Raw genomic sequence first — 24,983 nt, forward strand, 5'->3', positions numbered from 1 at the left:
TGATTAGCTCTAGTAATAAAATAAGAGCAATATCAATTTCCTTTGAGAAGATTTCTGCTTGCACTACAAGTTAATGAAACATACATCAACTGTTCATGGAGGTGAATTGTACTTCTTTATAATACTTATTAGGTTGACTAAAACTTAAGATAATTGACCTTTTAGAAAGAAAGGCCCAAATAAGGCAGAAGGAAAACCTTATTTTGCAGGTATTCGATATATGACTGGAGATCAAATGAAACAGAATTGCTTGAAAGAGATGAACAAGAATTTTAACACCTCAAGAATTTTGTAAAATACAACAAAAGACAACCAGCCAATTTTTATCTCTGAGACTATTACTTCAGTGTCAAAACTGATCAACATTAAGGCAATTTTTACCTAAGTTTCATTTAATGATGACTGAGAGAATTTAAATAGAACCTTAGCAAAAGACAAATGGGAAAATCAATGCCAAACTGTCAGGTGAAAGATTTCAATAACTGATGTATCTAAGATTTAAATGCTTTCAATCCTTTCCAAGGAAAATATTAAATAGATCTTTCTCCAGATATGATTTGAAGTGCTTTATCACTCGAGTAATTCTTTCCCAGCCAGATCTAACAAAGAACAGAAAACTTCCAAAGTCATGCGTAAAACATTAACAACAAACATGAACCAACAAAAATCCAGAAATAATAGAGTGGAGGAAAGAGAGAGGAGGAAAGAGAAAGAAAGAGAAATTGGATAACAAAAATATTACAACATTTTAAAAATTCATATTTAGAATGAAAACAGAAAAACAACCAGTGTGAAAGCAAAGGAGCTGAAGGGACAGATAACCAAAACAGGGCTCTAGAATGGTAGGGATATAAATAAGAATATAAAAGGAATGTGTGAAAAAATTGTGAAAATACCTCTTCTTCGTCCGTAAGCACGTGCTGCAGTAAGCCAAGTAGAAATTGTAAAACTTTAGTGATTTAACACTGCACATATGAACACATACACAAAAACCACACTATATGTATGTGCATGTGTGTAATTAACAGGTGGAAAAACAAAGAATATGTAAAAATTGTAGACTATATACATGAAATTAAAACATTAGAAGAGTCACCACTTTCCTTTCCCAATGCAAAAAGAAAAAAAAAATGTTGTGCATGTCTTCCTGTATACTCTGCATATGGTGCACATTAAGCTTAAGAAATGGCAAATTAATAAACACTGAAGAAATCTTAAGATTCCCACCTGTTAACATCAATCTTCAAGAATCCTCTAGTTTCTAGACCTGCTTTGAAAGCAGATCAGCCAAAACCTGCATGCGTTATAAACTTAAAAACTAACTAATGAAAAGAAAGTAATCAGTTGTATGATTTGAAACTATTTCTCTGCAATTACTAGGGAATGTTAAGAAATGTTATAAAAATCACTTTAATACTTTTTAATGTCATCTAACTTCAAAGATATTTAAATTCTGTCAACATCATGGCATAGCCATGACGAAAAGAAGTTTGAATCATAACCATGTAGTTCTGAATTTGGTCCCATGGTGTGGCACCTTGTAAGTAGGATTAGGCAAACAGAAACTGTATGCAACCTCTTGCAGGTATATAGGTTTAGCTGTGTGTGTGTCTGGTGTCTTGAGTTGCATTCCTCAACCATTCAATAAAAAAAATAATCACTAAAATAAGTACCAGACTAAAATAATTACTGAAGTCAATATGATAAACTTAAACCCTTGAGCATGGCAGAAGAGCATGACCCCAGTGCAATACCTAAAACTAGTAAAAGAATAAAAATCCAACGTATGCACTGTTTTTCAATGTTCATTAATCACTAAATAAAACTATTCAGTTTTGTGAATATTTAAATGACACATATCACACACTGCTGCGTATGCATCAATTCAAACAGACTCGAAAAAGAGCTGCTCCTTGAATAAACTTAAATACATAAGGGAAGGAAGTGAAGTAGTAAAAATGAAAAGTATAAGATTCTCTCCAAATTTTTCTTATCTTTTGTGCTTGTATAGTCATGCTGAAGTATAAACAAAAAAAAATTCTATCTAAATAACAGATTCTATATAAAAAGAAAAAAGAAAAGGAAGATGTTAGTGGTATTATAAAGCAACTAGAGAATTGATACACAAATACAACTGGAAAAAGTTTTGGTAACAGTTTCAAATTGGGAAAAAAAATCTATCATTATCTCAAACTGAAGATGATGAAACCAAGGAGAAAATAACTCTTTTTGCAATCAATGACTAGATAAATAGGGAAAATAATTAAGATAATAAATAATCAATAAAACCAGTGTTTTCAAAAGTACTAAGACTGAGCAAAGCAGGTTTGCATAGACAATGTTATACTAACAAAGTCTAACATGACTGAAGTGTATCAATGCTGCCCCATCAGGAATAATCACTGAGATGCTCAAAATATCTGGCAAAGTAGGATCCAAGAGACTCATCCAAATAGTTAATCAAGTAATACAGCAAGGTGTCATGCCCAATGATGTAGTAGTATCAATGACACTGCTACACAATGATGGTGCTGTATCATTATAAACTGCTACAACGAAATGCTTTACAGCAAGGAAATTATAGAGGTATCAAGTTGTTAGACCTACATATGAAGGTCTTGAAGAGAGACATTGCACAGTTGATTAAAGATAGAATTAGCTCAGATGAAATACAAAAGTATTTTTCTTAGAGTAAACCACTTTACCAAGAATTTAGACTAGAAGAGTGTTTTTGATAGGGTACAAAACTCAGCTATGTACATATATGCAGTTAGTATCACAGGAATCAACAATGAATTCCTGCCTTCACACTAAATTCAATGAAATAATTCCAGAGATGGGAGCAAAACCTAGAATTAAGAGGACTCAAAAAATTTAGCAAAGACTAAGATGTAAGTAGAAAGAAGACAGGGTCCTGATATAAAAACAACAACAAGGAAAAAAAAAACAATTAAAAACGCAACTAGCCTTGCTTGATATGCTTTACCCAGTGTAAGATATGGACACATAAAAGGTGTAGTGGAATCAGGCAGGCTAAGAATGAAAGGCAGCTTTGTATGTAGTAGATGCACAGAAGCAATATGTTTGAAGAGTGTAATGATTATAGACTCTAATATGCCCAGTGGTTCACTAAAGTAGTTGAGACTTTCTGCTACTACAGTGACAGAATTAGAGAGTCAATGGGTGTTCAGAATGTATAGCATGAGTGCTGAGCACTCAAAGTAAATTGAACCAGTGGAAGAGGGAGACCAAGGAAGACTCAGGACAACATGGTGTAAACTGATCTGAAGATGCTGCATATCTTATAGAAAATGATAAAGGACTGTACTGATTGGCAATAGACAGTGATCAAGAAAACCTGACTATCTATGGCAAAACATACCCTGGCATGAAGGTAGTATTTAGAGATGAGATATTTTTGTACCTTAATAAAACCAGAATCTGTTTTCCCCTCACTTTACACTTCTCCCCCACCTCTCTTTTACCTACTACTTACTCTTGTCACCCACAGCACACATTCTCTCATATACCCACCACCTGTCTTCACTTCATCCTCATCAGTTTGATTTCTTTGTTCTTCACAAGCATATGTAAAAGAATCTGCATCCAACCATCCTGATTCCTCCATTCAATACACTATAATTTCACCCTTTTTGTACTATCAGTCATCAGTCACTCTCCTCTAGGCCAAATCTGCTGCCACCCATCACCTGTTCTTACCTTTATCTCACCATCCACCCTTACCTTTGTCTACTTCTGTTATTGCCAATCACTCCCTTCTTGACTAAACCTCAAAGAAACCTACTGCTTACATCATATTCCTGTTCCTCCCAGCTATGCTTTCTAGCCCAACAAATGCTATTGCTCTCTCTCTCTCTCTCTCTCTCTTCCCCCAATGTCCTCTTTGACCATCTGAGTTTTTAAGTACTCTCTACACTTATACTCTTGTTCCTTCAACTCATTTCATGAGGTCTCAAGGATTATTTGACCTCGCTAGTGTTAGTGCCATCAGAAAATGCACCCATTATACTCAGTAAAGTGGTTGATGATAGAAAGGGCATCCAAGTTGTGCTAAAACAAAGTTAATTGATACATACAAGCATCAGACTAGGGGAGAAGGACTTCTATAACAGATGACTAATACTGTGCCAATTCATGTAATACATACCAGTATGGAAAGTGGTCATAAAGTGATAATGTGATATGTTAATATATATATATATATATATATATTAATAGTAATGGTAAGACAACAAAAGAATGAATGAGACCTTGATATTATGTAAATAGAGGAATTTTTCTGTAATATAATATCTGACAATTATTCGGTTGCCATAATAAGACTCTGAGTTTTGGATGTTGGTGCAGAAAACTGCTCCGGCATCTCATCAGTTATCGAGGCAATCAGAAAATGCCTTTTCTGATTGCCTCGATAACTGATGAGATGCCGGAGCAGTTTTCTGCACCAACATCCGAAATTCGGAGTCTTATTATGGCAACTGAATAATTGTCACATATTATATTACAGATATATATATATATATATATATATATATATATATATATATATATATATATATATATATATATATATATTTATAATTCTTTCCAATTGGTAAAGTAACTCTTTCTCTATAGGACCTCCTCTTCCCATGCTTCTTCAATGCAAGCAAATAATGTGTTCCAAACAGAAGTAAGCTGTCTAAGATTCTCAGAAAGATACAGCTTGTTTATGGATATGGCACTAATGATAAGAGGAATGGGCACAGATGGATGAAAGAGTTTAAAGAAGAAAAAAAACGATGAAGACAAATCAAACAGTTGGAGCCCATCGACTGTGATAACTGATTTGAAACTGCCAGTGACAGACAAGTTACAATGTGTTATCTTGTCGGCCAATTGGACTTTGGTGATGAAGCATAACAGAGGATGGCAGACGATTCTGGGTACTGGTATATGCATGCGAAGTGGATACCTTGGCAGTTGAAACTTGATTTGAAGGGGAGAATGATGGAAGTATGAAGACACATTTCTTTCCTATCGGGTAACAGTAGATGAAATGTGGGTACATCTTTCTGATCTGGAAACAAAGACACTGTCCATAGAATGACATCACACTTCCAAGGCCTAATAAGTTCTGAAGCCACAAATGGGCACAGAAATTAATGTTGATTGTAGTTTGGTATGAGAAAAGCATCATGCTCCTTGATTTTCTGGAATATAGTTATACCATGAATAGTGAGTAGTATATTGAGACACTAAAAAAGTTTGAAGTAACCACATTAGAGAGAAAACCAAATAAGAATTTGAAAATGATTCCCGTTCACCATGATAATGTGTAACCACATACATCCTTGGCAACAAATCAGGCAATCAGTAAATTAAGTATGTCAGTGGTTCCCTCATACACTCTACAACCCAGATTTAGTGTCCTCTCACTTCCACTTGCTCAGTTCAATGAAGGACAATATTCAGGGAGAATGATTTGATAACAAAGATAAGGTGAAATCCACAGTGAAGGAAGGGATACAATAGTGCACACCTGAATTTATTAAAACAGGATTCAAAAGATGGTTTCCGTAAATGGCACAAATGCATCACTTTTGATGGAAAGTACACTGAATAATAAGAGGAAGATTTACTCTAATCAACATATGCAATTTGGTTAATAAAAAACTTATGCCTACTTCAGCCGCATTACTTTCTGTACAACTCTCATACTTAAGTATCCATCATCATCATCATCATTTTAATGTCAACTTTTCCATGTTTACATGGAGTATAAAGAATTGAGGCAGATTTCTACAGCTGGATGCCCTTTCTGTTGCCAACCTTCACCTGTTTTCAAGTGAGGTAATATTTCCTCATAGCCAGAATGTTTTCATAAAAGACATTGCTTGTTTGATGACATTGGTTACAACTATTACACAATGTCAATACAAGGATATATATATATATATATATATATATATACACATATATATAGACACACGCACACATGCATGAATACACACACACACACACATCAATAATACTGACAGCAATAGAACAGGAAATACCATTGCTGTCTCATTTGCCAGCATTACAAGTTCACACACAATTCGTTTCAAAAGAAATGTTTCACACACAAAAATGAACTTTGTAACATGACAACTATCTAAAAATTCTGCAACATAAGAATAATGTCATTAAAAACACTTAAATGGATCTAAAAGATTTTATCATCATACATGACATTCACGTAGCACTAATTCAACAAGCATACACAGATATGGCTATAGGGACGGACATGGTTACAAAGTTAATTTTGCAACTACAGTGTGGCATTGTAGGTATGTTTCTTCAACCTTGTGAATGAAATTGGTACCCAGAAACTGAAGAAGCACATCATATATATGTGCATGGAAAAATGGATGTAAAAATAGAAGGAAAAGTCTTACTTCCAGAGAACATACTCACCATTTCAAATTCTATTTAAGTCAGACAAGACAAACCCTTACAAAATGAGAGTGGCCTTATTGCACAAAAATTTACATTCACTATGTAGATATCACAAATGATATTCATAAATAGGAAATGATATACAATACAGGCATTCAAAATAGAAACTATTAATATGAATACGTTAAGACTAGCAATATGAATACATTGAAATAATATGCATACACACACATACACATATCTTACAGTCATTCACAGATAGACCTTATCTACAACACTTCAATATACTCAAAAATACTACCACTAGGGGAGATGTCAATGCACTTAATACTTCCTGGTTTTCCAATTGTAGAGATAACAAAAGAAGTAACAATTAAATTTCCTTCATATCCTAAAAAGTGCACAACCAATGCATGTGCATAAATCTACCAACTCAGCTATAACTCTTCTCCATATTCCTATCCATCACAACCACTTAACAAACAATTCCCCAAGTTTTTTAGAGACAGCCTATTAAATATCATCACAATACACTCACACATCCATGAAGAAAGCAAAAACACTTAGTTTCAAGAAAGTACAGTGGAATTCTACAAAACATTCAACAAAACAAAATCTAGATTTTCAAATTTCAACAATACCACAATTACCAACATAGACATGACAATGTATTTAACTAAATAATAAAAGACAAATTAAAAACCATATCCCAGTAAGACAACATATAAAAATATGCCAATTTGACACCAAAAATGACCAACCTCATACATGAAAACAATACACAACTGAATAAATTCAACATCAAACAGCGCTAAGCAAGGAAATAAGAAATTAATCTGTAGGAAGGCAGAAAACTGGCATATTTTTGTATCTAAGACAAAACCATAAAACTAAGAACAAAATACCATACAGAATAATTATCAACAACAACCATTATCATACCACACCCCATGTCATAACAATAATCTCAATATACTCATCCTGAAACACTTAACAAACACCATTTTCAGACATTTCTTGAACATTAGCCACCAAAAACAGACACCAAAAGAAGGTTAAATCACAATATGAAAAATATGCATGTTACACCTACATGATTATTTTGACCTCTCTCTGCATACACACACACAAAGTAGTAGAGAAATTTCAAAACTGAAAAGTTTCAGGATTAGACAAAATCACAAATCTATACTTCAAGTGCCGAGAGCCTGAAAGAATCACTGCATTTACCAAGACTTACAACTCCTCATATCATGAGCTAACAAAGGAGCTCCTCATAGTTGCTCAACATACTAAAAATAGAAGCAATTTCTTCCTCAGATCAAACCTCACCATCTTAGAAATGGACACATTTCTAAGATTGTTGCCTGTACATAGGCAAAAGATGGGATGGTCACAGATTGAATGTCTTTGATCATGGATTCGCTCAATCAAGGCTGACCTGGAGTTAAACAGCAACTACAACTGATACTAACTGAATCTAGAAGGGCAATATTGTAACAAATCTAAAGCCTAGTTCTTCATCCAAGAGAAGTACCATCATGCAGGACCATCATCCTCCTGTACAAACACTCAAAAATTCTAGAAAGACTGACCTAACAGATTCAGATCACTATAGTCAACCACTACACTACTCACAAACCTTGTATAGAAATACCTGATGGTTTCAACAATAAAAAATACTACCTACACATATCATTCTAACAACTATTAACATCAGCAAAGCTTTCAACTCTATTCTTTGTTATCCACTCATACAAATATATCTATCACCACCTTAAGGAATAACAAAATGCTGGCTAACAAACTACCTGCCATGTCACCAAACCTATGCAGTGGACAAGAACAATACTTCCAAAACTTGCAATTTCCCAAATAGGGTAAGACAGAGACCTGTCCTCACATCTACTTATTTTTAACCTATACATACACAACTGCCCCACATCTCCACAAAACACACGGACAACCGCATACAGAGATGACAGCAGACTCACTTTCTCCTACCATTCTCCAGACACTGCTGCGGAACTATGCCAACTCTACTTAAATCACCTTGAAACCTGGCTCCACAAGATGTAATATAGCATCTACCACTATCTCCTTTCATATTAACATGAGAAAACATCAAATATAATCAACCATCATACTTGACAAGATAAAGAGATCCTCTACAATATTTACAACTGGAAAAGAAGGCACTGTAAAGAAAGCAAAATGACTTCTACAAAGAACAAAAAAAAGTGCAATTCACATCATAAAAAGTTGATCAACAAAACAAAAATACTAAAAATGAAAGACCACCAGATAATGCGAAGAGTATAGTTTGTTGCAGTAGCAAGCTTTAAGTCTCTGCTACAGTCTCTGTCATTATTAAAAAAAAAAAAACACAACTTCAAACACTCAGATTATACATTACTTCAAGGTACTACTACAATATTTTATGAACATATCTCTCCTATTCTGTGTTGACAAGCATAAAGAATACACACAAAGAAATAAGGGCAATACAAATAGCCTCACTGGCCCCAAGGACTTCTGGAATGCCATCAACAACCATAAATGCAGAGGAACAGTAACTACCACACTCTATTTCACTTTGCCTGCCTCTACTTTAGCCAGTCCCAGAATCATGGAGTATAGTGGGAAGAGTATAATATGCACAGGATATCATGCTGCACCCCATACAATTCATCACTGAATGTCAGTTTGCAGTTCAGTCCTCAACTGGCAGATATACAATCTAACTGGGAAGATAGATGCTTGAGTTGTACCTTGTCATTTGGATGACTTTCTGCATGCTATTAGTACTGCTTGATTAGGACTAACCAAGGTACATAACAACAACAATATATAGCCTCAAACCAATATCACCAACATCACTAATACAATTACCACCCATATGAATAATATAATATTGTTGACTTTAGCTCTTAAATTCTAGAGTAAATAACGTGCTGTGCTGTGAGAAAGTTGGCAAATTTGCTTAGAAATTTCTAAAAATGGTAATATGGTGTAAAATGATACTTAAAGGAGAAACAGGACAAACATAATAGCCTCACCTTTGTAGTGCTCATGAGACTCAGTGTTACTCCTCATTAAATCCAACAGCCGGCTCTCTAAACCTGTGAAGCGCATGCTGTCAAAATTATTTCCTCGGTCCTGAAAGTAAAGTTTATTGAAATTTAACTTCTCTGTGATATGTGTACTGGGATTCACAAATATAGTCTTTATTTAAATAGCAGTATACATTCAAACAACTATCAAGGAACATCATTTCTTAACCAAGCTACAATATCATGACAGTATCAAGTCTTTCCATTTGGGATGATCTACAGCCCAAACCTACCAAACATTTCTATCATAAAAGTAAAATATGAGCCAGTAAGACAGCCTCAACTTAGAAGCTGTATGCGTTAAAAAAGACAAAAGCAACTGAACACCTTTGATCATAGGTTTATTGCACCAAAGCTGATAGATGCATCTTTTTGTCCTATCATTTCTTCAGAATAAACACAGTGACCATGTAGCAGTTTTCCACTTCTCCACTTAGTTCTTTTTAATACCACTAAAGTCTGCATGGTTCTTTTTGAGCTGCAGGGATAGGGTAGCAGAGGGCAAACAAGACATTTTCAGCATCCAGTAACTGATTCTCTGTCTGTCGGCTCACTCTAAATTGACTTGTCATAGGTTTATGATACCTGTGGAGTATCTTCTTCTCCCATTATAATTATTTTTGTAGTTTCAAGGATCTGGAACACAAAGAAGTTCACAAGCGGAGTACAGTTCAATAGCCGTTTATTTTACAGAGTCCTCATTCATGTGGTTCGCTCTCAGAGACCAGCTTTATGGCAGCGCATGGTTTGTTATAGCTCCGTACACATGACGTTCATTACCTCTGGAGATAAGCATGTGAAGTTAGAGTGGAACAAGGATCCACTGTGACTGCTGGCTTCACAGTGTTTCCCAGCATAAGTGTGAGAAGGAATGAGAGGAAGAATGTCTTATTCTCCTGCTTAAATACTGGTTGCTGGCAAGAGCCTCGTTGTCATCTCACGCATAGCAAATGGTTGCAGGTGAGATCTTGTTCTTGTCTCGGACATGGTAATAGTGCTGGCTTCTAGTGCCTCGCTTCACCACTAAAGTCTGCATGGTTCTTTTTGAGCTGCAGTGATAGGTAGCAGAGGGCAAACAAGACATTTTCAGTGTCCAGTAACTGATTCTCTGTCCATTGGCTCGCTCTAAGTTGACTAGTCATATCACAAATTTATCATCTCCATAACCAACTCTTCTGAATAAGCCTTTGGGTTAAACAGAAAGAGGCATAAGCTGTACAGCTGAACTCAATCAGGGTAAGCAAGTGCAAGACCAGATATTCTGGTCTTGCTGATGGCTACCACATCTAGATACAATGACTGAAATCATTGAGCTGGTGTTTTTGTTTATACACCAACCCTAAGCCACAGGAATTTATACAAACCATTTAATGTTAAGAGAAGACACCCACCTCAACCAAAAAAAAAAAGTGGAAAGAGTCATTTTGGTCTAAAGGTAATTTTTTTTTCAAGATGGTCCTTCCCACACCCTCTTGATCAAGATACTGAGAAGCTCTCATATCACCTAGTAAAAGTCTTCCCCTTGGATGGGGCACTACTAATGTGCTTCTTAACAGAAGTGACTTTTTGTGTATTCAGGGTGGAAAATGCATCAATGCCTTCAGCTGTAGTAAATATTTTGTCCTTGTTTGTATATACAAATTTCAACTTCTTGCAGCCCTTTTTAGAGTTTGTCAGTGCAAAGTTGCTATTTCTACTTTTAATACTGCTGCTTGTCGTGTCTCTTGTTGTTGTGCTTGTAGCTCCTTTTCTGCTGTTGTTGTGGATCTTTTTGTCATGGTTTCTGTGGATAGTTTGTATGTTTGCCCATGCTCCTTTTGGAATTCATTGGTATTGGTGATGGCTGGTGCCTTTGAGTTTGTAGAGTCAGATTACTTGTTTTCACCTGCCTCTCTCATCTCTCTTCTTTGTAGATTGATCTCTGCCATTTTTTGGTATCTCTCTTGCTCTCATTCAAGCAACAAATGGCCATTGACGCTATGACTGCATTTTCTTGCTGAATGGGAGACTTCATTATGAGCTCCATTGTGTTTATCTGCAGTAGAAGTTGTTTTTGTAACTGTAAGTGTGACTGCCACTGCTGTTGTGATTGCAGCAGTTGGATATTCAACAGCAGTAGTGAAGAATGGCTCTCCTCTGCTCCACTGTGAAGCAGAAAGCTCTGAGGCAGTCAGTTTTACTGTAAATGTAACATATCAGTTTCTTGCCCTAGATGATCACTTGTTTCAGTTCACACACTTCAAAGCAGAAGTATCACTTATTCCAGAAAGACCCTCAAGTGCAACTAACACATGGAACTCTACTGAAAAGCAGGATTGAGTCCTATGATTATCCTGTTTACCCACCGTTGTCATCATTCTAGTCTGAACCTTGTAGAGTGGCACATTGGTTACCTGTATTGTCATCAATATGTTAAATGAAATCAATATTTTGCCTTGCTATAAACATAAAACTGGTGAAAGCAAAGAAAATAATCCAAAGCTTTCCCAATTCAAAGAACCACAATTTACACATTTGTGCATAACAGAAAGAAACTTGAAATGAAAACTTCTATGTAATTTTGATATAATAGATATACTGTAAAATTTCTCATGAATATTTCCAGTGTCTCAAAGAATTAAGAATTTTTAATTAAAAACAATTAAATGAGAGGCACAAGAGAGTATTAAGTGAAATAACAAGAGAAAGGGATGTTGAAAAATTAAAGTGATGAGGATAAGAGTGAGAGAGAAAATGTTATAAGGATAGAGAAAGTGAAAAACTAATTGGAATAGAGGTAATAGATAAAGGAGAGAGAGATAGACAGACAGGAGAAAGATATTTGAAAAATTATCTCACAGTGTATTAAAAAATGCTATCATGAAGTGAAATAAAATTAGTTTTCTGATAGAATTGTGCAGTTAAAATCTTCAATAATAAAAATTCCTGTAAATCACATTTTGATAAAAATATATTAAAGTTGAAATTTAAAAAAATTTTCTAAATGATGTAGACTTTAATAATTGCTACTTTTAGTAAAAGTTACATACTCATAGCTAATTAATAATTATCTTTTTCCAATGTGCAATAAATCTACTTACCACAGGAAGATACTCCACATGACTTGCGTCAGTCCAAAGCACCACATTGTCTGACACCATCTCTCTAGGAATGTTCTGCCAGAAAAAGGAAATCAGTGAAAGGAAGTAACAAAACAGGCCAAAAGAGGTGAACAGTGTAGACATTGGGTACTTTTGATAAACAGAAGTAATCATAAAGATCATTAGAATTAAAAGATGTAGAAAGGTAAAGAATAAGGTAGAAAGACATGAAAAGACGAAAAAATATACAAAAATAGTACAGATAAGTAAAAGTTATAGCTAAATTCAGTTATAGCTAAACAGAGTTTTATAGAAAGATAAACAGATAGACATGAATAGGGATAGATCCAAGCAGAAATAGCAATGAACAGACACACATATATATATATATATTTATTTATTTTTATATATATATATATATATACACACACACACATACACACACACACACACACTTATATATATATTTATATATATATATATATATATATATATATATATATATATACACACGTGAAGGTGCATGGCTCAGTGGCTAGAGCACTGAGCTTATGATTGTGAGGTTGTGAGTTCTATTCCTGGACTGGGCTGCTTGTTGTGTTCTTGAGCAAGACACTTTATTTCACGTTGTTCCAGTTAACTCAGCTGTAGAAATGAGTTGTGACATCACTGGTGCCAAGCTGTATCGGCCTTTGCCTTTCTCTTGGATAACATCAGTGGTGTAGAGAGGGGAGGCTGGCATGCATGGGCAACTGCTGGCCTTCCACAAACAACCTTGCCTGGACTTGTGCCTTGGAGGGTAACTTTCTAGGTGCAATCCCATGGTCATTCATGACCGAAGGGGTCTCCTCCTCCTCCCTCCCCCCTCTCTCTCTATATATACACAAACACATATTCATATATATATATACATACATACACACATACATATATATATATATATATATATATATATCTTATAGTAAAAATGGATACATAAGGGTGGAAAATCACAGGAACAATACCATATGTCCAACATAAGATACAATATGTGTGTTCAATCCCTTCAAGAATCAATAAATGAATTTATAGTATTCAGTCTCTAAAGTGTCTAAAAGGTACGGTAAACAGGTTTACTGATGCAATCCCGGCATGCACGCATAAAATTCAGTCAACATTCATTATGAAATTCAAAAAGAATAGGAAATTTAAAGAGAAGGTTAGGACGAATAGTGACTGTAAAAGATCATAGCATGAATTCGAACTTAGAATAGTAATAATAATGATTTAGATTGGAAAACTTCCATGAGTTAATAGTTATAAAAATAATACAATATAATTTAATATATAAGGAAGAAAAATAATATTATAAAATAAAATAAATAGAAGTACCAATAGACATTATATAAGCAGGCCGGAATAGAACTAGTATAATTTGAACTTGTATCGATGATTAGGGATAAACTTATAAATGGATTAATAAATGAAATAAGAAATAAAATTAAATAAAATTAAACATGGAAATAAAATACAAACAAAATATTATTATGAATTAATCCGCAATAAGATATGATTAGGCTAGTGATTTAATTTAATTTATCAACTTATGCTAATTAGGTATTAATACATATTCTTCGTTTTTTTTGTTTTTGTTTTTCTTATTTATATACGTAATTCCGCAATTGAGGAAAAAGGAACCGTGATGTAAGGTGTTGTGTCCAGTTGTTTTACTTGTATATTGTATTATATCACTATAAAATTTTTATGTTCTCTATATTTTTTTTTCCTTCCTCTCTATATGTAAAACAATCATCCTGATGAAGGGAGTGTCTAATCTCTAATATGAGTACAACACCATATTAATAGACACATCTCAGAAACGGTCCGTAGATGCATACTTTTAACTTAACTTTTATATTATATGTTCCTTTTTTTTTTTTTTTTTTAATCCTGTACACGTTTTTAATATAATACATGTAAATTTATAACTTCATCATACCGCATATATTTACCCATTATATGTTATATCATAATGTATGTTTACACATCGTAATGTCTTAATTTTAATTTGTCATATTTTTATACAACTTAGAAATGATGCATATTTATAAATATTCTTTTAATAAATATTTTGAACATTCATGATATTTCTAAAGTTTTTATTATTGTATTTGCTGGTCCTTTTACCGTACCTTTTAGACACTTTAGAGACTGAATACTATAAATTCATTTATTGATTCTTGAAGGAATTGAACACACATATTGTATCTTGCGTTGGACATATGGTATTGTTCCTGTGATTTTCCACCCTTATGTATCCATTTTTACTATAAGATGAATTCTAGCTCATGCTGAGCACTTCAACTCTGGCCTGTCTTTATGTATTGTTATATTAACAATACATAATTATACAAAAATTACAGTTTTTATATATATATATATATATATATACATACACACACATTCATATATATATATATATATATATATATATATATATACATACACAAACATTCATACATACATATATATATATATATATATATATACACACACACACATACACACATATTCATATATATATACATGTACATATATATATACACACACACACATATACACATATTCATATATATATATATATACATGTACATCATCATCATCATCATCATCGTTTAACGTCCGCTTTCCATGCTAGCATGGGTTGGACGATTTGACTGAGGACTGGTGAAACCGGATGGCAACACCAGGCTCCAGTCTGATTTGGCAGAGTTTCTACAGCTGGATGCCCTTCCTAACGCCAACCACTCAGAGAGTGTAGTGGGTGCTTTTACGTGTCACCCGCACGAAAACGGCCACGCTCGAAATGGTGTCTTTTATGTGCCACCCGCACAAGCCAGTCCAGGGGCACTGGCAACGATCTCGCTCGAAAATCCTACAGGAGCCAGTCAGGCGGTACTGGCAACGGCCACGCTCAAAATGGTGCATCTCATGTGCCACCCGCACAAGAACCAGTCCAGGGGCACTGGCAACGATCTTACTTGGCTTGCCGGGTCTTCTCACGCACAGCCCATTTCCAAAGGTCTCGGTCCGTAGTCATCGCCTCGGTGAGGCCCAATGTACGAAGGTCTTGCCTCACCACCTCAGCCCAGGTCTTCCTGGGCCTACCTCTTCCACGGGTTCCCTCAACTGTTAGGGTGTGGCACTTTTTCACGCAGCTATCCTCATCCATTCTCACCACATGTCCATACCAGCGCAATCGTCTCTCTTGCACGCCGCAACTGATGCTTCTAATGTTCAGCTTTTCTCTCAAGATACTTACACTCTGACGGGTATTCACATTGACATTACACATCCAACGGAGCATACTGGCTTCATTCCTTGCGAGCTTACGTATGTCCTCAGCAGTTACAGCCCATGTTTCACTGCCATGTAGCATGGTTGTTCGTACGCATGCGTCATACAGTCTGCCTTTTACTCTGAGTGAGAGTCCCTTTGTCGCCAGCAGGGGTAAGAGCTCTCTAAACTTTGCCCAGGCTATTCTTATTCTAGCAGCTACACTTTCAGCGCACCCACCCCCACTACTAACTTGGTCGCCCAGATAGCGGAAGCTATCGACTACCTCTAGTTTTTCACCCTGGAATGAGATAGAAGTTGTTTCCTGTTTGTTTGCAGTCTTTATTGCACCTGAACATCTGCCACAAACAAAAACTAACTTGCTAGTTAACCTGCCTTTGATGTTGCTGCACCTCTTATGTGTCCATAGCTTGCACCGGGTACATCTTATAGAGTTACTACCTACTCCTTTTCTACATACTGAGCAGGGCCATCTACCTGAAGGGGTTTGTGTTTTATCTACCTTCCTACTTATTAGGATTTTGGTTTTAGCTAGGTTGACTCTAAGGCCCTTCAATTCTAGACCTTGCTTCCACACCTGAAACTTCTCCTCTAGTTCTGATAGTGACTCCGCAATTAGGGCAAGGTCATCAGCATAGAGGAGCTCCCAGGGGCAACCTGTCTTGAACTCCTCTGTGATTGCCTGGAGGACTATGGTAAATAATAGGGGGCTGAGGACGGAACCTTGGTGGACCCCTACCTCTACCCGGAATTCATTGCTGTACTCATTTCCAACCCTCACCTTACTGGCCGCATCTCTGTACATGGCTCGCACAGCTCTCACAAGCCATTCTTCTATCCCAAGTTTCCTCATTGACCACCAGATAAGGGATCGGGGGACCCTGTCAAAGGCTTTCTCCATGTCAACGAAAGCCAGGTACAGAGGTTTATCCTTGGCTAGGTATTTCTCTTGCAACTGTCTCACTAGAAATAAGGCATCAGTAGTGCTTTTACCTGGCACGAACCCAAACTGCATCTCATCTAAATTGATTCGCTCCCTAATTAGTTGGGCTATGACCCTCTCTGTAACTTTCATAACCTGATCTAACAGCTTGATGCCTCTGTAATTATTTGTATCTAAAGCGTCCCCTTTACCTTTGTAGCAGTTGACTATGATGCTGCTACACCAGTCATAGGGTATGACTCCTTCGTGTATCACCTGGTTCGTAATACGGGTGACTAGGCTATAGCCAACACTGCCAGATATTTTGAGCATCTCTGCAGTGATTCCTGATGGGCCGGGGGCTTTCCCGGTCTTCATACTCTTAATTGCTTTATCTACCCTGGTACTATCAACTCGGATAGCTGGTCCCTCTATTGGGTCGACATAAGGCAGGCTCTCTTTCTCCCATTCATTCTCTTTATTAAGCAATCTATCGTAGTGGCATCTCCAGACCTGTTTCTTTGCATCCTCATTTAATGCAAGCGTACCATCATCCATGCGAACACATTTCTCTCCTACAACATCACTATTCTCTCTCCTACACTGTCTTGCAACCCGAAATACCTCGAGTCTTTGGTCCTCACGGCGCAGAACATTGGCAAATCTTTCCTTATCTGCTTCCCCTCTGGCTAAATAAATCTGTCGCCTAGCCTCCCTTCTGGCACATTGGTACAATTCCCTGCTACCACCGTTCTTCCAGTCCTTCCAAGCTTGTTTCTTTTGTCTAATAGCCCTGTCTACCTCCTTGTTCCACCACCACGTTACTCTGGGTTGGGAGGGGACCTTACACCACCCACAAATCTGGTCGGTGGCTTTCAACAGGTTGTCCCGCAGAAATCTCCAATTGTCTTCCACGTTGTATGATGCTATATCCCCTTCTATTTCGTTAAATGCTTCAAGTAACTTGTCTCTAAGTCTCTGTCCGTTTGCAGGGTCTTTAAGCTTCCACACCCTTCTTCTCCAAGCCTGTCTAATTCTGGGCACCCATTTTGCCTTGATCCCAAAGTCGCTAACTACTAATCTATGTTGTGGGGTACATTCTTCGCCAGGGTAGGTTTTGGCATTTATAAGCCGCCCTCTTTCCCTATTTCTGGCGAGGATGTAGTCGATTTGGCTAGAGTGTCTGCCGGAGCGGTAGGTGACTAGGTGACTGGCAGGTTTCCTGAAGTTGGTATTGCAGACCATAAGATTGGTTGCATCACAGAACTCCAGCAGTCTGGTTCCCTCCTCGTTGCGGGAACCGAAGCCATAGCCTCCATGTATGCCATGGAAGCCCCCAGCACGACGTCCGACATGACCGTTGAAGTCTCCAGCCACAAAGAGAAGGTCCCTGTCACTCGTCGACGAGGTAGTTTGCAAGAGGGTGTCATAGAATTGGTCTTTCAGACCATCTGGTAGCCCAGGTTGAGGTGCATAGGCTGAGATGACAGTAGCTAATCTATGATGAAGCACTAGTCTGATCTTAAGTACTCTGTCACTTACTCTAACGACCTCGATTACCTTATCCACCCATTTCTCCGCTAGAAGTATTCCTACGCCCCCGACCCCGTCAGTGTTCCCTGCCCAGAAAATCTTGTACCTGTGTTCTTTGCCTGTGAGGAACCTTGCAGAACCTCCTCTCCATCTTACTTCCTGGATGCAGCACATATCTACGCATCTCCGTTCAAGCATCTCAACAATTTCACCAGATCTACCTTTCAGCGTGCCGACGTTGAGAGTGCCAATCCTAACAGTATGGGTGTTGGGGGTGTGGGCCTGTAGCCTGGGAAGAGGAAAAGCAGTGTCGTGTACCTGAAAAGAAAACTTGCAATTGGAAGAATTCATAAGCAAAACATTACCTACAACCTGCAAACATTTCTCAACCTTAATGCGCTACCCAAAGGTAGGGGAGAGGATGGCCAAGGCCACTAGATGGGTTCCGGGAGACAGCCGAGGTTGACAGGATGACAAAGGGATGAACTTCCGGTGGAGGGGGCGGGATGACAGAGGAATGAACTTCCGGTGGAGGGGGTGGGATGACAGAGCATTGAACTTCCGGTGGAGGGGGTGGGATGACAGAGGAATGAACTTCCGGTGGAGGGGTGGGATGACAGAGGAATGAACTTCCGGTGGAGGGGTGGGATGACAGAGGAATGAACTTCCGGTGGAGGGGGTGGGATGACAGAGGAATGTACTTCCGGTGGAGGGGTGGGATGACAGAGGAATGAACTTCCGGTGGAGGGGGCGGGATGACAGAGGAATGGACTTCCGGTGGAGGGGGCGGGATGACAGAGAAATGAACTTCCGGTGGAGGGGGTGGGATGGCAGAGGAATGAACTTCCGGTGGAGGGGGTGGGATGACAGAGGAATGAACTTCCGGTGGAGGGGGTGGGATGACAGAGGAATGAACTTCCGGTGGAGGGATGACAGAGGAATGAACTTCCGGTGGAGGGGGTGGGATGACAGAGGAATGAACTTCCGGTGGAGGGGGTGGGAGGGCGGGTTACCGCCAGCGAGTAGAGAGGGCTCTTAATTGTAGATTTTAAATATTTGAGAGACAACAATGCATAAATCGTAATTTTTTAAAAGAGCAATGAATTCTGGGTGATTAGAATATAACGTAGCATGAATTTAGGAAGCTTAGAAAATGAATAAGCATGAATTTAAGACAACAACTGAATTCAATTGAATTTCATGGAGAGAAACAAGATAAATAATAAGGGACAAAACTAAAGCGCAAGGTATTGAGATGTTTGAGGCCGTAAATAAATAAAAATCTCTATCTTATCTGCATCTTGGGTATTTCGTCGTAGTACGTCAGCGAGATAATTTAGAATGGGTTTCTCATTTATATATAGCCAGAACCTGAAGACCTTAAAGGAAAAACTACGAAGGGGGAGAGAGAGGATGGAGGGGTAGACAGAGGCATGGCGGGAGAAAAGATCATCATCATCATCATCATATATATATATAAAGAGAGAGAGAGAGAGAGAGAGAGGGGGGACCAGTCAAGCAGCACATCACGCTGTAATTCTTGGGCTGAGAAATCAACACTTAAAAGCCATAATTTTAAGGAGCGATAAGAATTTTTGAATAAAGGAAAATGGGTAGTGGTGGTGGGTAGGTACCGCCAGCGAGTAGAGAGGGCTCTTAATTGTAGATTTTAAATATTTGAGAGACAACAATGCATAAATCGTAATTTTTTAAAAGAGCAATGAATTCTGGGTGATTAGAATATAACGTAGCATGAATTTAGGAAGCTTAGAAAATGAATAAGCATGAATTTAAGACAACAACTGAATTCAATTGAATTTCATGGAGAGAAACAAGATAAATAATAAGGGACAAAACTAAAGCGCAAGGTATTGAGATGTTTGAGGCCGTAAATAAATAAAAATCTCTATCTTATCTGCATCTTGGGTATTTCGTCGTAGTACGTCAGCGAGATAATTTAGAATGGGTTTCTCATTTATATATAGCCAGAACCTGAAGACCTTAAAGGAAAAACTACGAAGGGGGAGAGAGAGGATGGAGGGGTAGACAGAGGCATGGCGGGAGAAAAGATCATCATCATCATCATCATATATATATATAAAGAGAGAGAGAGAGAGAGAGAGAGAGGGGGGGACCAGTCAAGCAGCACATCACGCTGTAATTCTTGGGCTGAGAAATCAACACTTAAAAGCCATAATTTTAAGGAGCGATAAGAATTTTTGAATAAAGGAAAATGGGTAGTGGTGGTGGGTAGGTACCGCCAGCGAGTAGAGAGGGCTCTTAATTGTAGATTTTAAATATTTGAGAGACAACAATGCATAAATCGTAATTTTTTAAAAGAGCAATGAATATATATATATATATATATATACACATACACACATATTCATATATATATATAGTCAATCCAAACAAGAACAAGCAAGAAAAAAACGCGAGGATGTGGTACAAGTAAAGTATACTGTTATTGGATGCTCAGGAAAGGAAAGAAAAGAAAGAGGATTTCGTGTTTTGAGCAGAGCTCTTCATCAGAAATATAGAAAAAGTCCAAAGAAGGGAAGATGGAGAAAGAAAATCGCCAACAATACACACGTGGTCATATATCGAAATGACCGGAAGGGAATGGGTGAAGAAAAAGTTCTTTCTAAGACAGGAGAGTGCAAGAGAAGGAGGTATGTGTGTGTATGTGTGGATATGTGCGTATGTGTATGCGCAAGGTTGTGTGTGGGGTTGTGTCTGTAGAGTAAATGTACGTTACTCTGTGTGTATGTGCTTGTATGTGCATGTGTCCATGTATGTATAATTGTGAGCGTGCATGTATGAGTGTGTGTGTGTGTGTATGAGAGGTATATGTGGGTTCATTTGCGCATGCATGTATGTATGTGCGTGTGAGTGTATGTGAATGTGTGTGTGAACGAGGGGTTGTGAGGGGAGGTATATGTGCGTTTTTTGCGTGTATGCATGTGCATGTGTATGTATATGTGCATGTGTATATGTGTGCGTATGCAGATGTGTATAAATGTGTGGGGTTGTGAGTGTTAGGTATGTGCGTGAGTGCGCGCATGTGAGTATGTATGTGTGTGCGCGCATGTGAGTATGTACGTGTATGTGTATGCATGTGCGAGTTTGTGTATGCGTGTGTGTGTGGGGGGTTGTGTGGAGGTATATGTGCGTTCCTGTGTGTGTATGCATGCGTGTGCTTACGTGTGTGAGGTATATGTACGGACATGTGCGAGTGTGTGTATGTATGTATGTGTGTATATGTGTATGCATGTGTGTGTATGTGCATGTGTGTATGTGTGTGCATGTGTATATGTCTGTGTAAATGTGGAGATGTGTTGAGCTATGCGTGCATTTTGTTGCATGTGTGTTTGTATGTATGTGTATGTGGCTGTGTGTACATGTGTGCGTTTATGTACGTGTGTGTGTGTATATAGGTGTCTGTGTGTGCGTGGGGTTGTGTGGGTTAGGTATGTGTACATTCCTGTGTGTGTGTGTGTGCATTTGTGTACGTGTGTGGGAGTGCGCACATGTATGAATGTAGGTGTGTATGTGCATGTATGTGTGTGTGGTGCGTGTGGGAGGTATATGTGCGATGATGTGTGTGCACGGGTGCGTGTATCTTTTCCTGTGTGTGTATATGTATGTGTGTGCGTATACAGAAATAAAAAATATAATAAATTATAAAAAAATAATGTTGGAAGGGGATAAAGAAGTTAATTTATATCTATATAGCTGAGTTTGTGAATGTGTGTGTGTGTGCTGCATCTATAGAAATCCACATTTTCCACTTTTTTGTAAATATTTTTACATCAATGGAATTTTCTCGATGTGAACTTTCCAGTGCAGTAATTAGATTTTTAAAATTCCGTTTACTTTGTGTGATTTAAGGGAGATTTAGCTCTTGTTTCTAGCAACTTTTATATTTCTTCCCTTCTACCTGGAATGGCGTTCTTACACACGCGCTCAACATATAATATAGAGAGTAAGAGTAAAAGGGGGAGAGAGAGAGATAGGGAGAGAAAGTGATACATACAAAGTCATAGATTAAACTTTCCACTCAGTATTCTTTACCTATTTTTCATAACATTGATACGTAAAAACACACACAACCACACATACGTGATCTGTGACAACATACACATTGCTCCCATTCTCTATTCCTTTCTCCTCCTCTTCCTCTCTCACTCTCTAAAACGTATACACGTGCAAGTAAACAATCATTCACAAAAATATAACTCATGTTCATCAATGTGGCATAACTACAGAGTTCTACCCACCGACTTTGGAAGGTCATAACTTTCAGAAAAATGAATATTTTTTAATCAAATTTTCTATGCATATATTATTTATTATGTAGATTCCGAATATACAAAAATTTTCGGTGAAAGTGTTTTGGGAGGGGGTGGGGGACAATTTTCGGAAATTCCACTTAAATTCCTCTTAACTTCCAGGAAAATGAGTATTTTTTCGTGAAATTTTCTACAAATATACTTTGATGTATGTACATTTCGAGCATGTAGGAATTTTGAAGGAAACAACTGCAGGTTATTTTTGAGAAGTGTTCCCCACTCGGTGGTGTTTCGGAGCAAGTCGTCCATATTTGTTTCATTTTTCTCTATTATGTGCGTATGTGCATCCGTAGATTTCTAATGAAGTAATAGGCAGTGAAGAGAAGCCGTCATAAGAAAACTTTTAACTACCTCTATTCCTTTCTCCCCTTCTCTCTACCCCTTCCTCTCTCGCTCTCTCAAACGCATACATGTGCAAGTACACGATCATTCAGTAAAATATAACTCATGTTCGTCAATGTTTTGTAAATATACCACGATTTTCACTAGGGTGTTAGGGTTAGAGTTTTAGGGTCAGGGTTAGGGTTTAGGGTTAGTGTTACAGTTACAGTTTCAGGGTCAGGGTTAGGGTTTTAGGGTTAGTGTTAGGATTAGGTTTAGGATTTAGGGTTGGGTAATCGTGCGGGTGTTAATCTGAAAAATTACAGATATGTGAAAAGTACCGACCCTACCATCTATTATAACTTTTGTTGTTCTGTTTAATATATACATAGATTATGCCTCCAAAGAAGAGAGTTTGCTGGGGAAAGAAAGCAACCAGTTTAAAATGACAGCAACAGACTGCAGCAATTCACCACATTCCAGAAGCTTACTTTGAACATAATGCAAAATGGTGCATCAACATCTTCTGCCCAATCTGGAATTCAAGACAGGCTGCCCCTGGAAGCTCCTCTATGCTGATGGCCTTGCTCTAATAGCCAAGTCACTACCAGAACTAGAGACAAAGTTTAGGGTGTGGAAGCAAGGTCTAGAAGGGCCTTAGGGTTAACCTAGTAGAAACCAGTCTTAGTAAGTAGGAAGGCTGACAAATCACAAACCCCTTCAGGTAGATGGCTCTGCTCGATCTGTAGAAAAGGCATGGGTAGAAACTCCATACGGTGTACCCGGTGTAAGCTATGGAGACATAAAAGGTACAGCAATATCAAAGGAAGGTTAACCGGGAAGATAGTTTTTGTGTGTGGCAGATGCATAGGGGCGATAAACACTGAAGATATACAGAAAACAGATTCCATCACATGCCAGGGGGAAAAACTAATAGTAGTTAATAGCTTCTGCTACCTAGGCGACCAAGTCTGTTGTGGGGGTGGTTGCTTTGAGAATGTAGTGGCTAGAATAAGAATAGCTTGGGCAAAGTTCAGGGAGCTCCTACCTCTGCTGGCAACTAAGGGCCTCTTGCACAGGATGAAAGGTAGACTGTATGATGCATGTGTGCAAACTGCCATGCTACACAGCAGTGAAACATGGGCCATGACTACTGAGGATATGTGTAGGGCTTGAAATAAATGAAGCTAATATGATTCGCTGGATGTGTAATGTCAGTGTGCATACACGACAGAGGGTAAGTGCCCTGAGAGAAAAGTTGGACATAAGAAGCATCAAATGTAGTGTGCAAGAGAGACGACTGCACTGGTATGGTCATGTGTTACGTAAGAATGAGGAAAACTGTGTGAGGAAGTGCCACTCCCTAACTGTGGAAGGAACCTGTGGAAGAGGCAGACCCAGAAAGACATGGGATGAGATGGTAAAGCATGACTTTCGAACATTGGGCCTCAGAGAAGCAATGACAGGAGATCGAGACCTTTGGAGATACGCTGTGATTGAGAAGACCTGGCAACTAGAGTGAGATTGCCGCCATGGTCAATGCCAGTGTTGCATGTCAAGCCCATTTAAAAGTACCCTTGATGTGTTGGGCAGCATGATATGCTTGTTGAGTCAAGTAAAACCAAAATCGCAGCTGTGGTCAGTGCCCCTTGACTGGCTCTTGTTCCGGTGGCACATAAAATGCATCATCCAAATGTGATCAATGCCAGTGTCCCCTGACTGGCTCCTGTGCCGGTAGCATGGAAAAAGCACCATCCAAACGTGGCCAATGTCAGTACCTCCTGACTGGCTTCCATGCCAGTGGTACATAAAAAGCACTATTTGAATGTGATTGATACGAGGACTGCCTGACTGGCACCCATGCTGGTGGCATGGAAAAAGCACT

At 38.0% G+C, this 24,983-nt stretch overlaps 1 protein-coding gene across 3 annotated transcripts in view; it reads right to left on the reverse strand.

The window, feature by feature from the left end:
• Nucleotides 1-24,983, reverse strand: part of LOC106877235 (uncharacterized) — an 82,921-nt gene that overhangs the window by 25,197 nt on the left and 32,741 nt on the right. For 2 of the 3 annotated variants that reach the window (XM_052972746.2, XM_089362498.1), the window contains 3 exons: nucleotides 12,635-12,709; nucleotides 9,501-9,600; nucleotides 897-920 (listed from right to left, as the gene is read on the reverse strand). In XM_052972746.2, coding sequence (XP_052828706.1) covers nucleotides 897-920; nucleotides 9,501-9,600; nucleotides 12,635-12,709 — 199 coding nt within the window. The remainder of the gene's footprint in view (nucleotides 1-896; nucleotides 921-9,500; nucleotides 9,601-12,634; nucleotides 12,710-24,983) is intronic. The other variant, XM_052972747.2, reaches the window with a different exon arrangement.

This window comes from Octopus bimaculoides, chromosome 14 (assembly GCF_046866305.1).
Source record: "Octopus bimaculoides isolate indiv1 chromosome 14, ASM4686630v1, whole genome shotgun sequence".
In the NCBI taxonomy this organism is placed as follows: domain Eukaryota; kingdom Metazoa; phylum Mollusca; class Cephalopoda; order Octopoda; family Octopodidae; genus Octopus; species Octopus bimaculoides.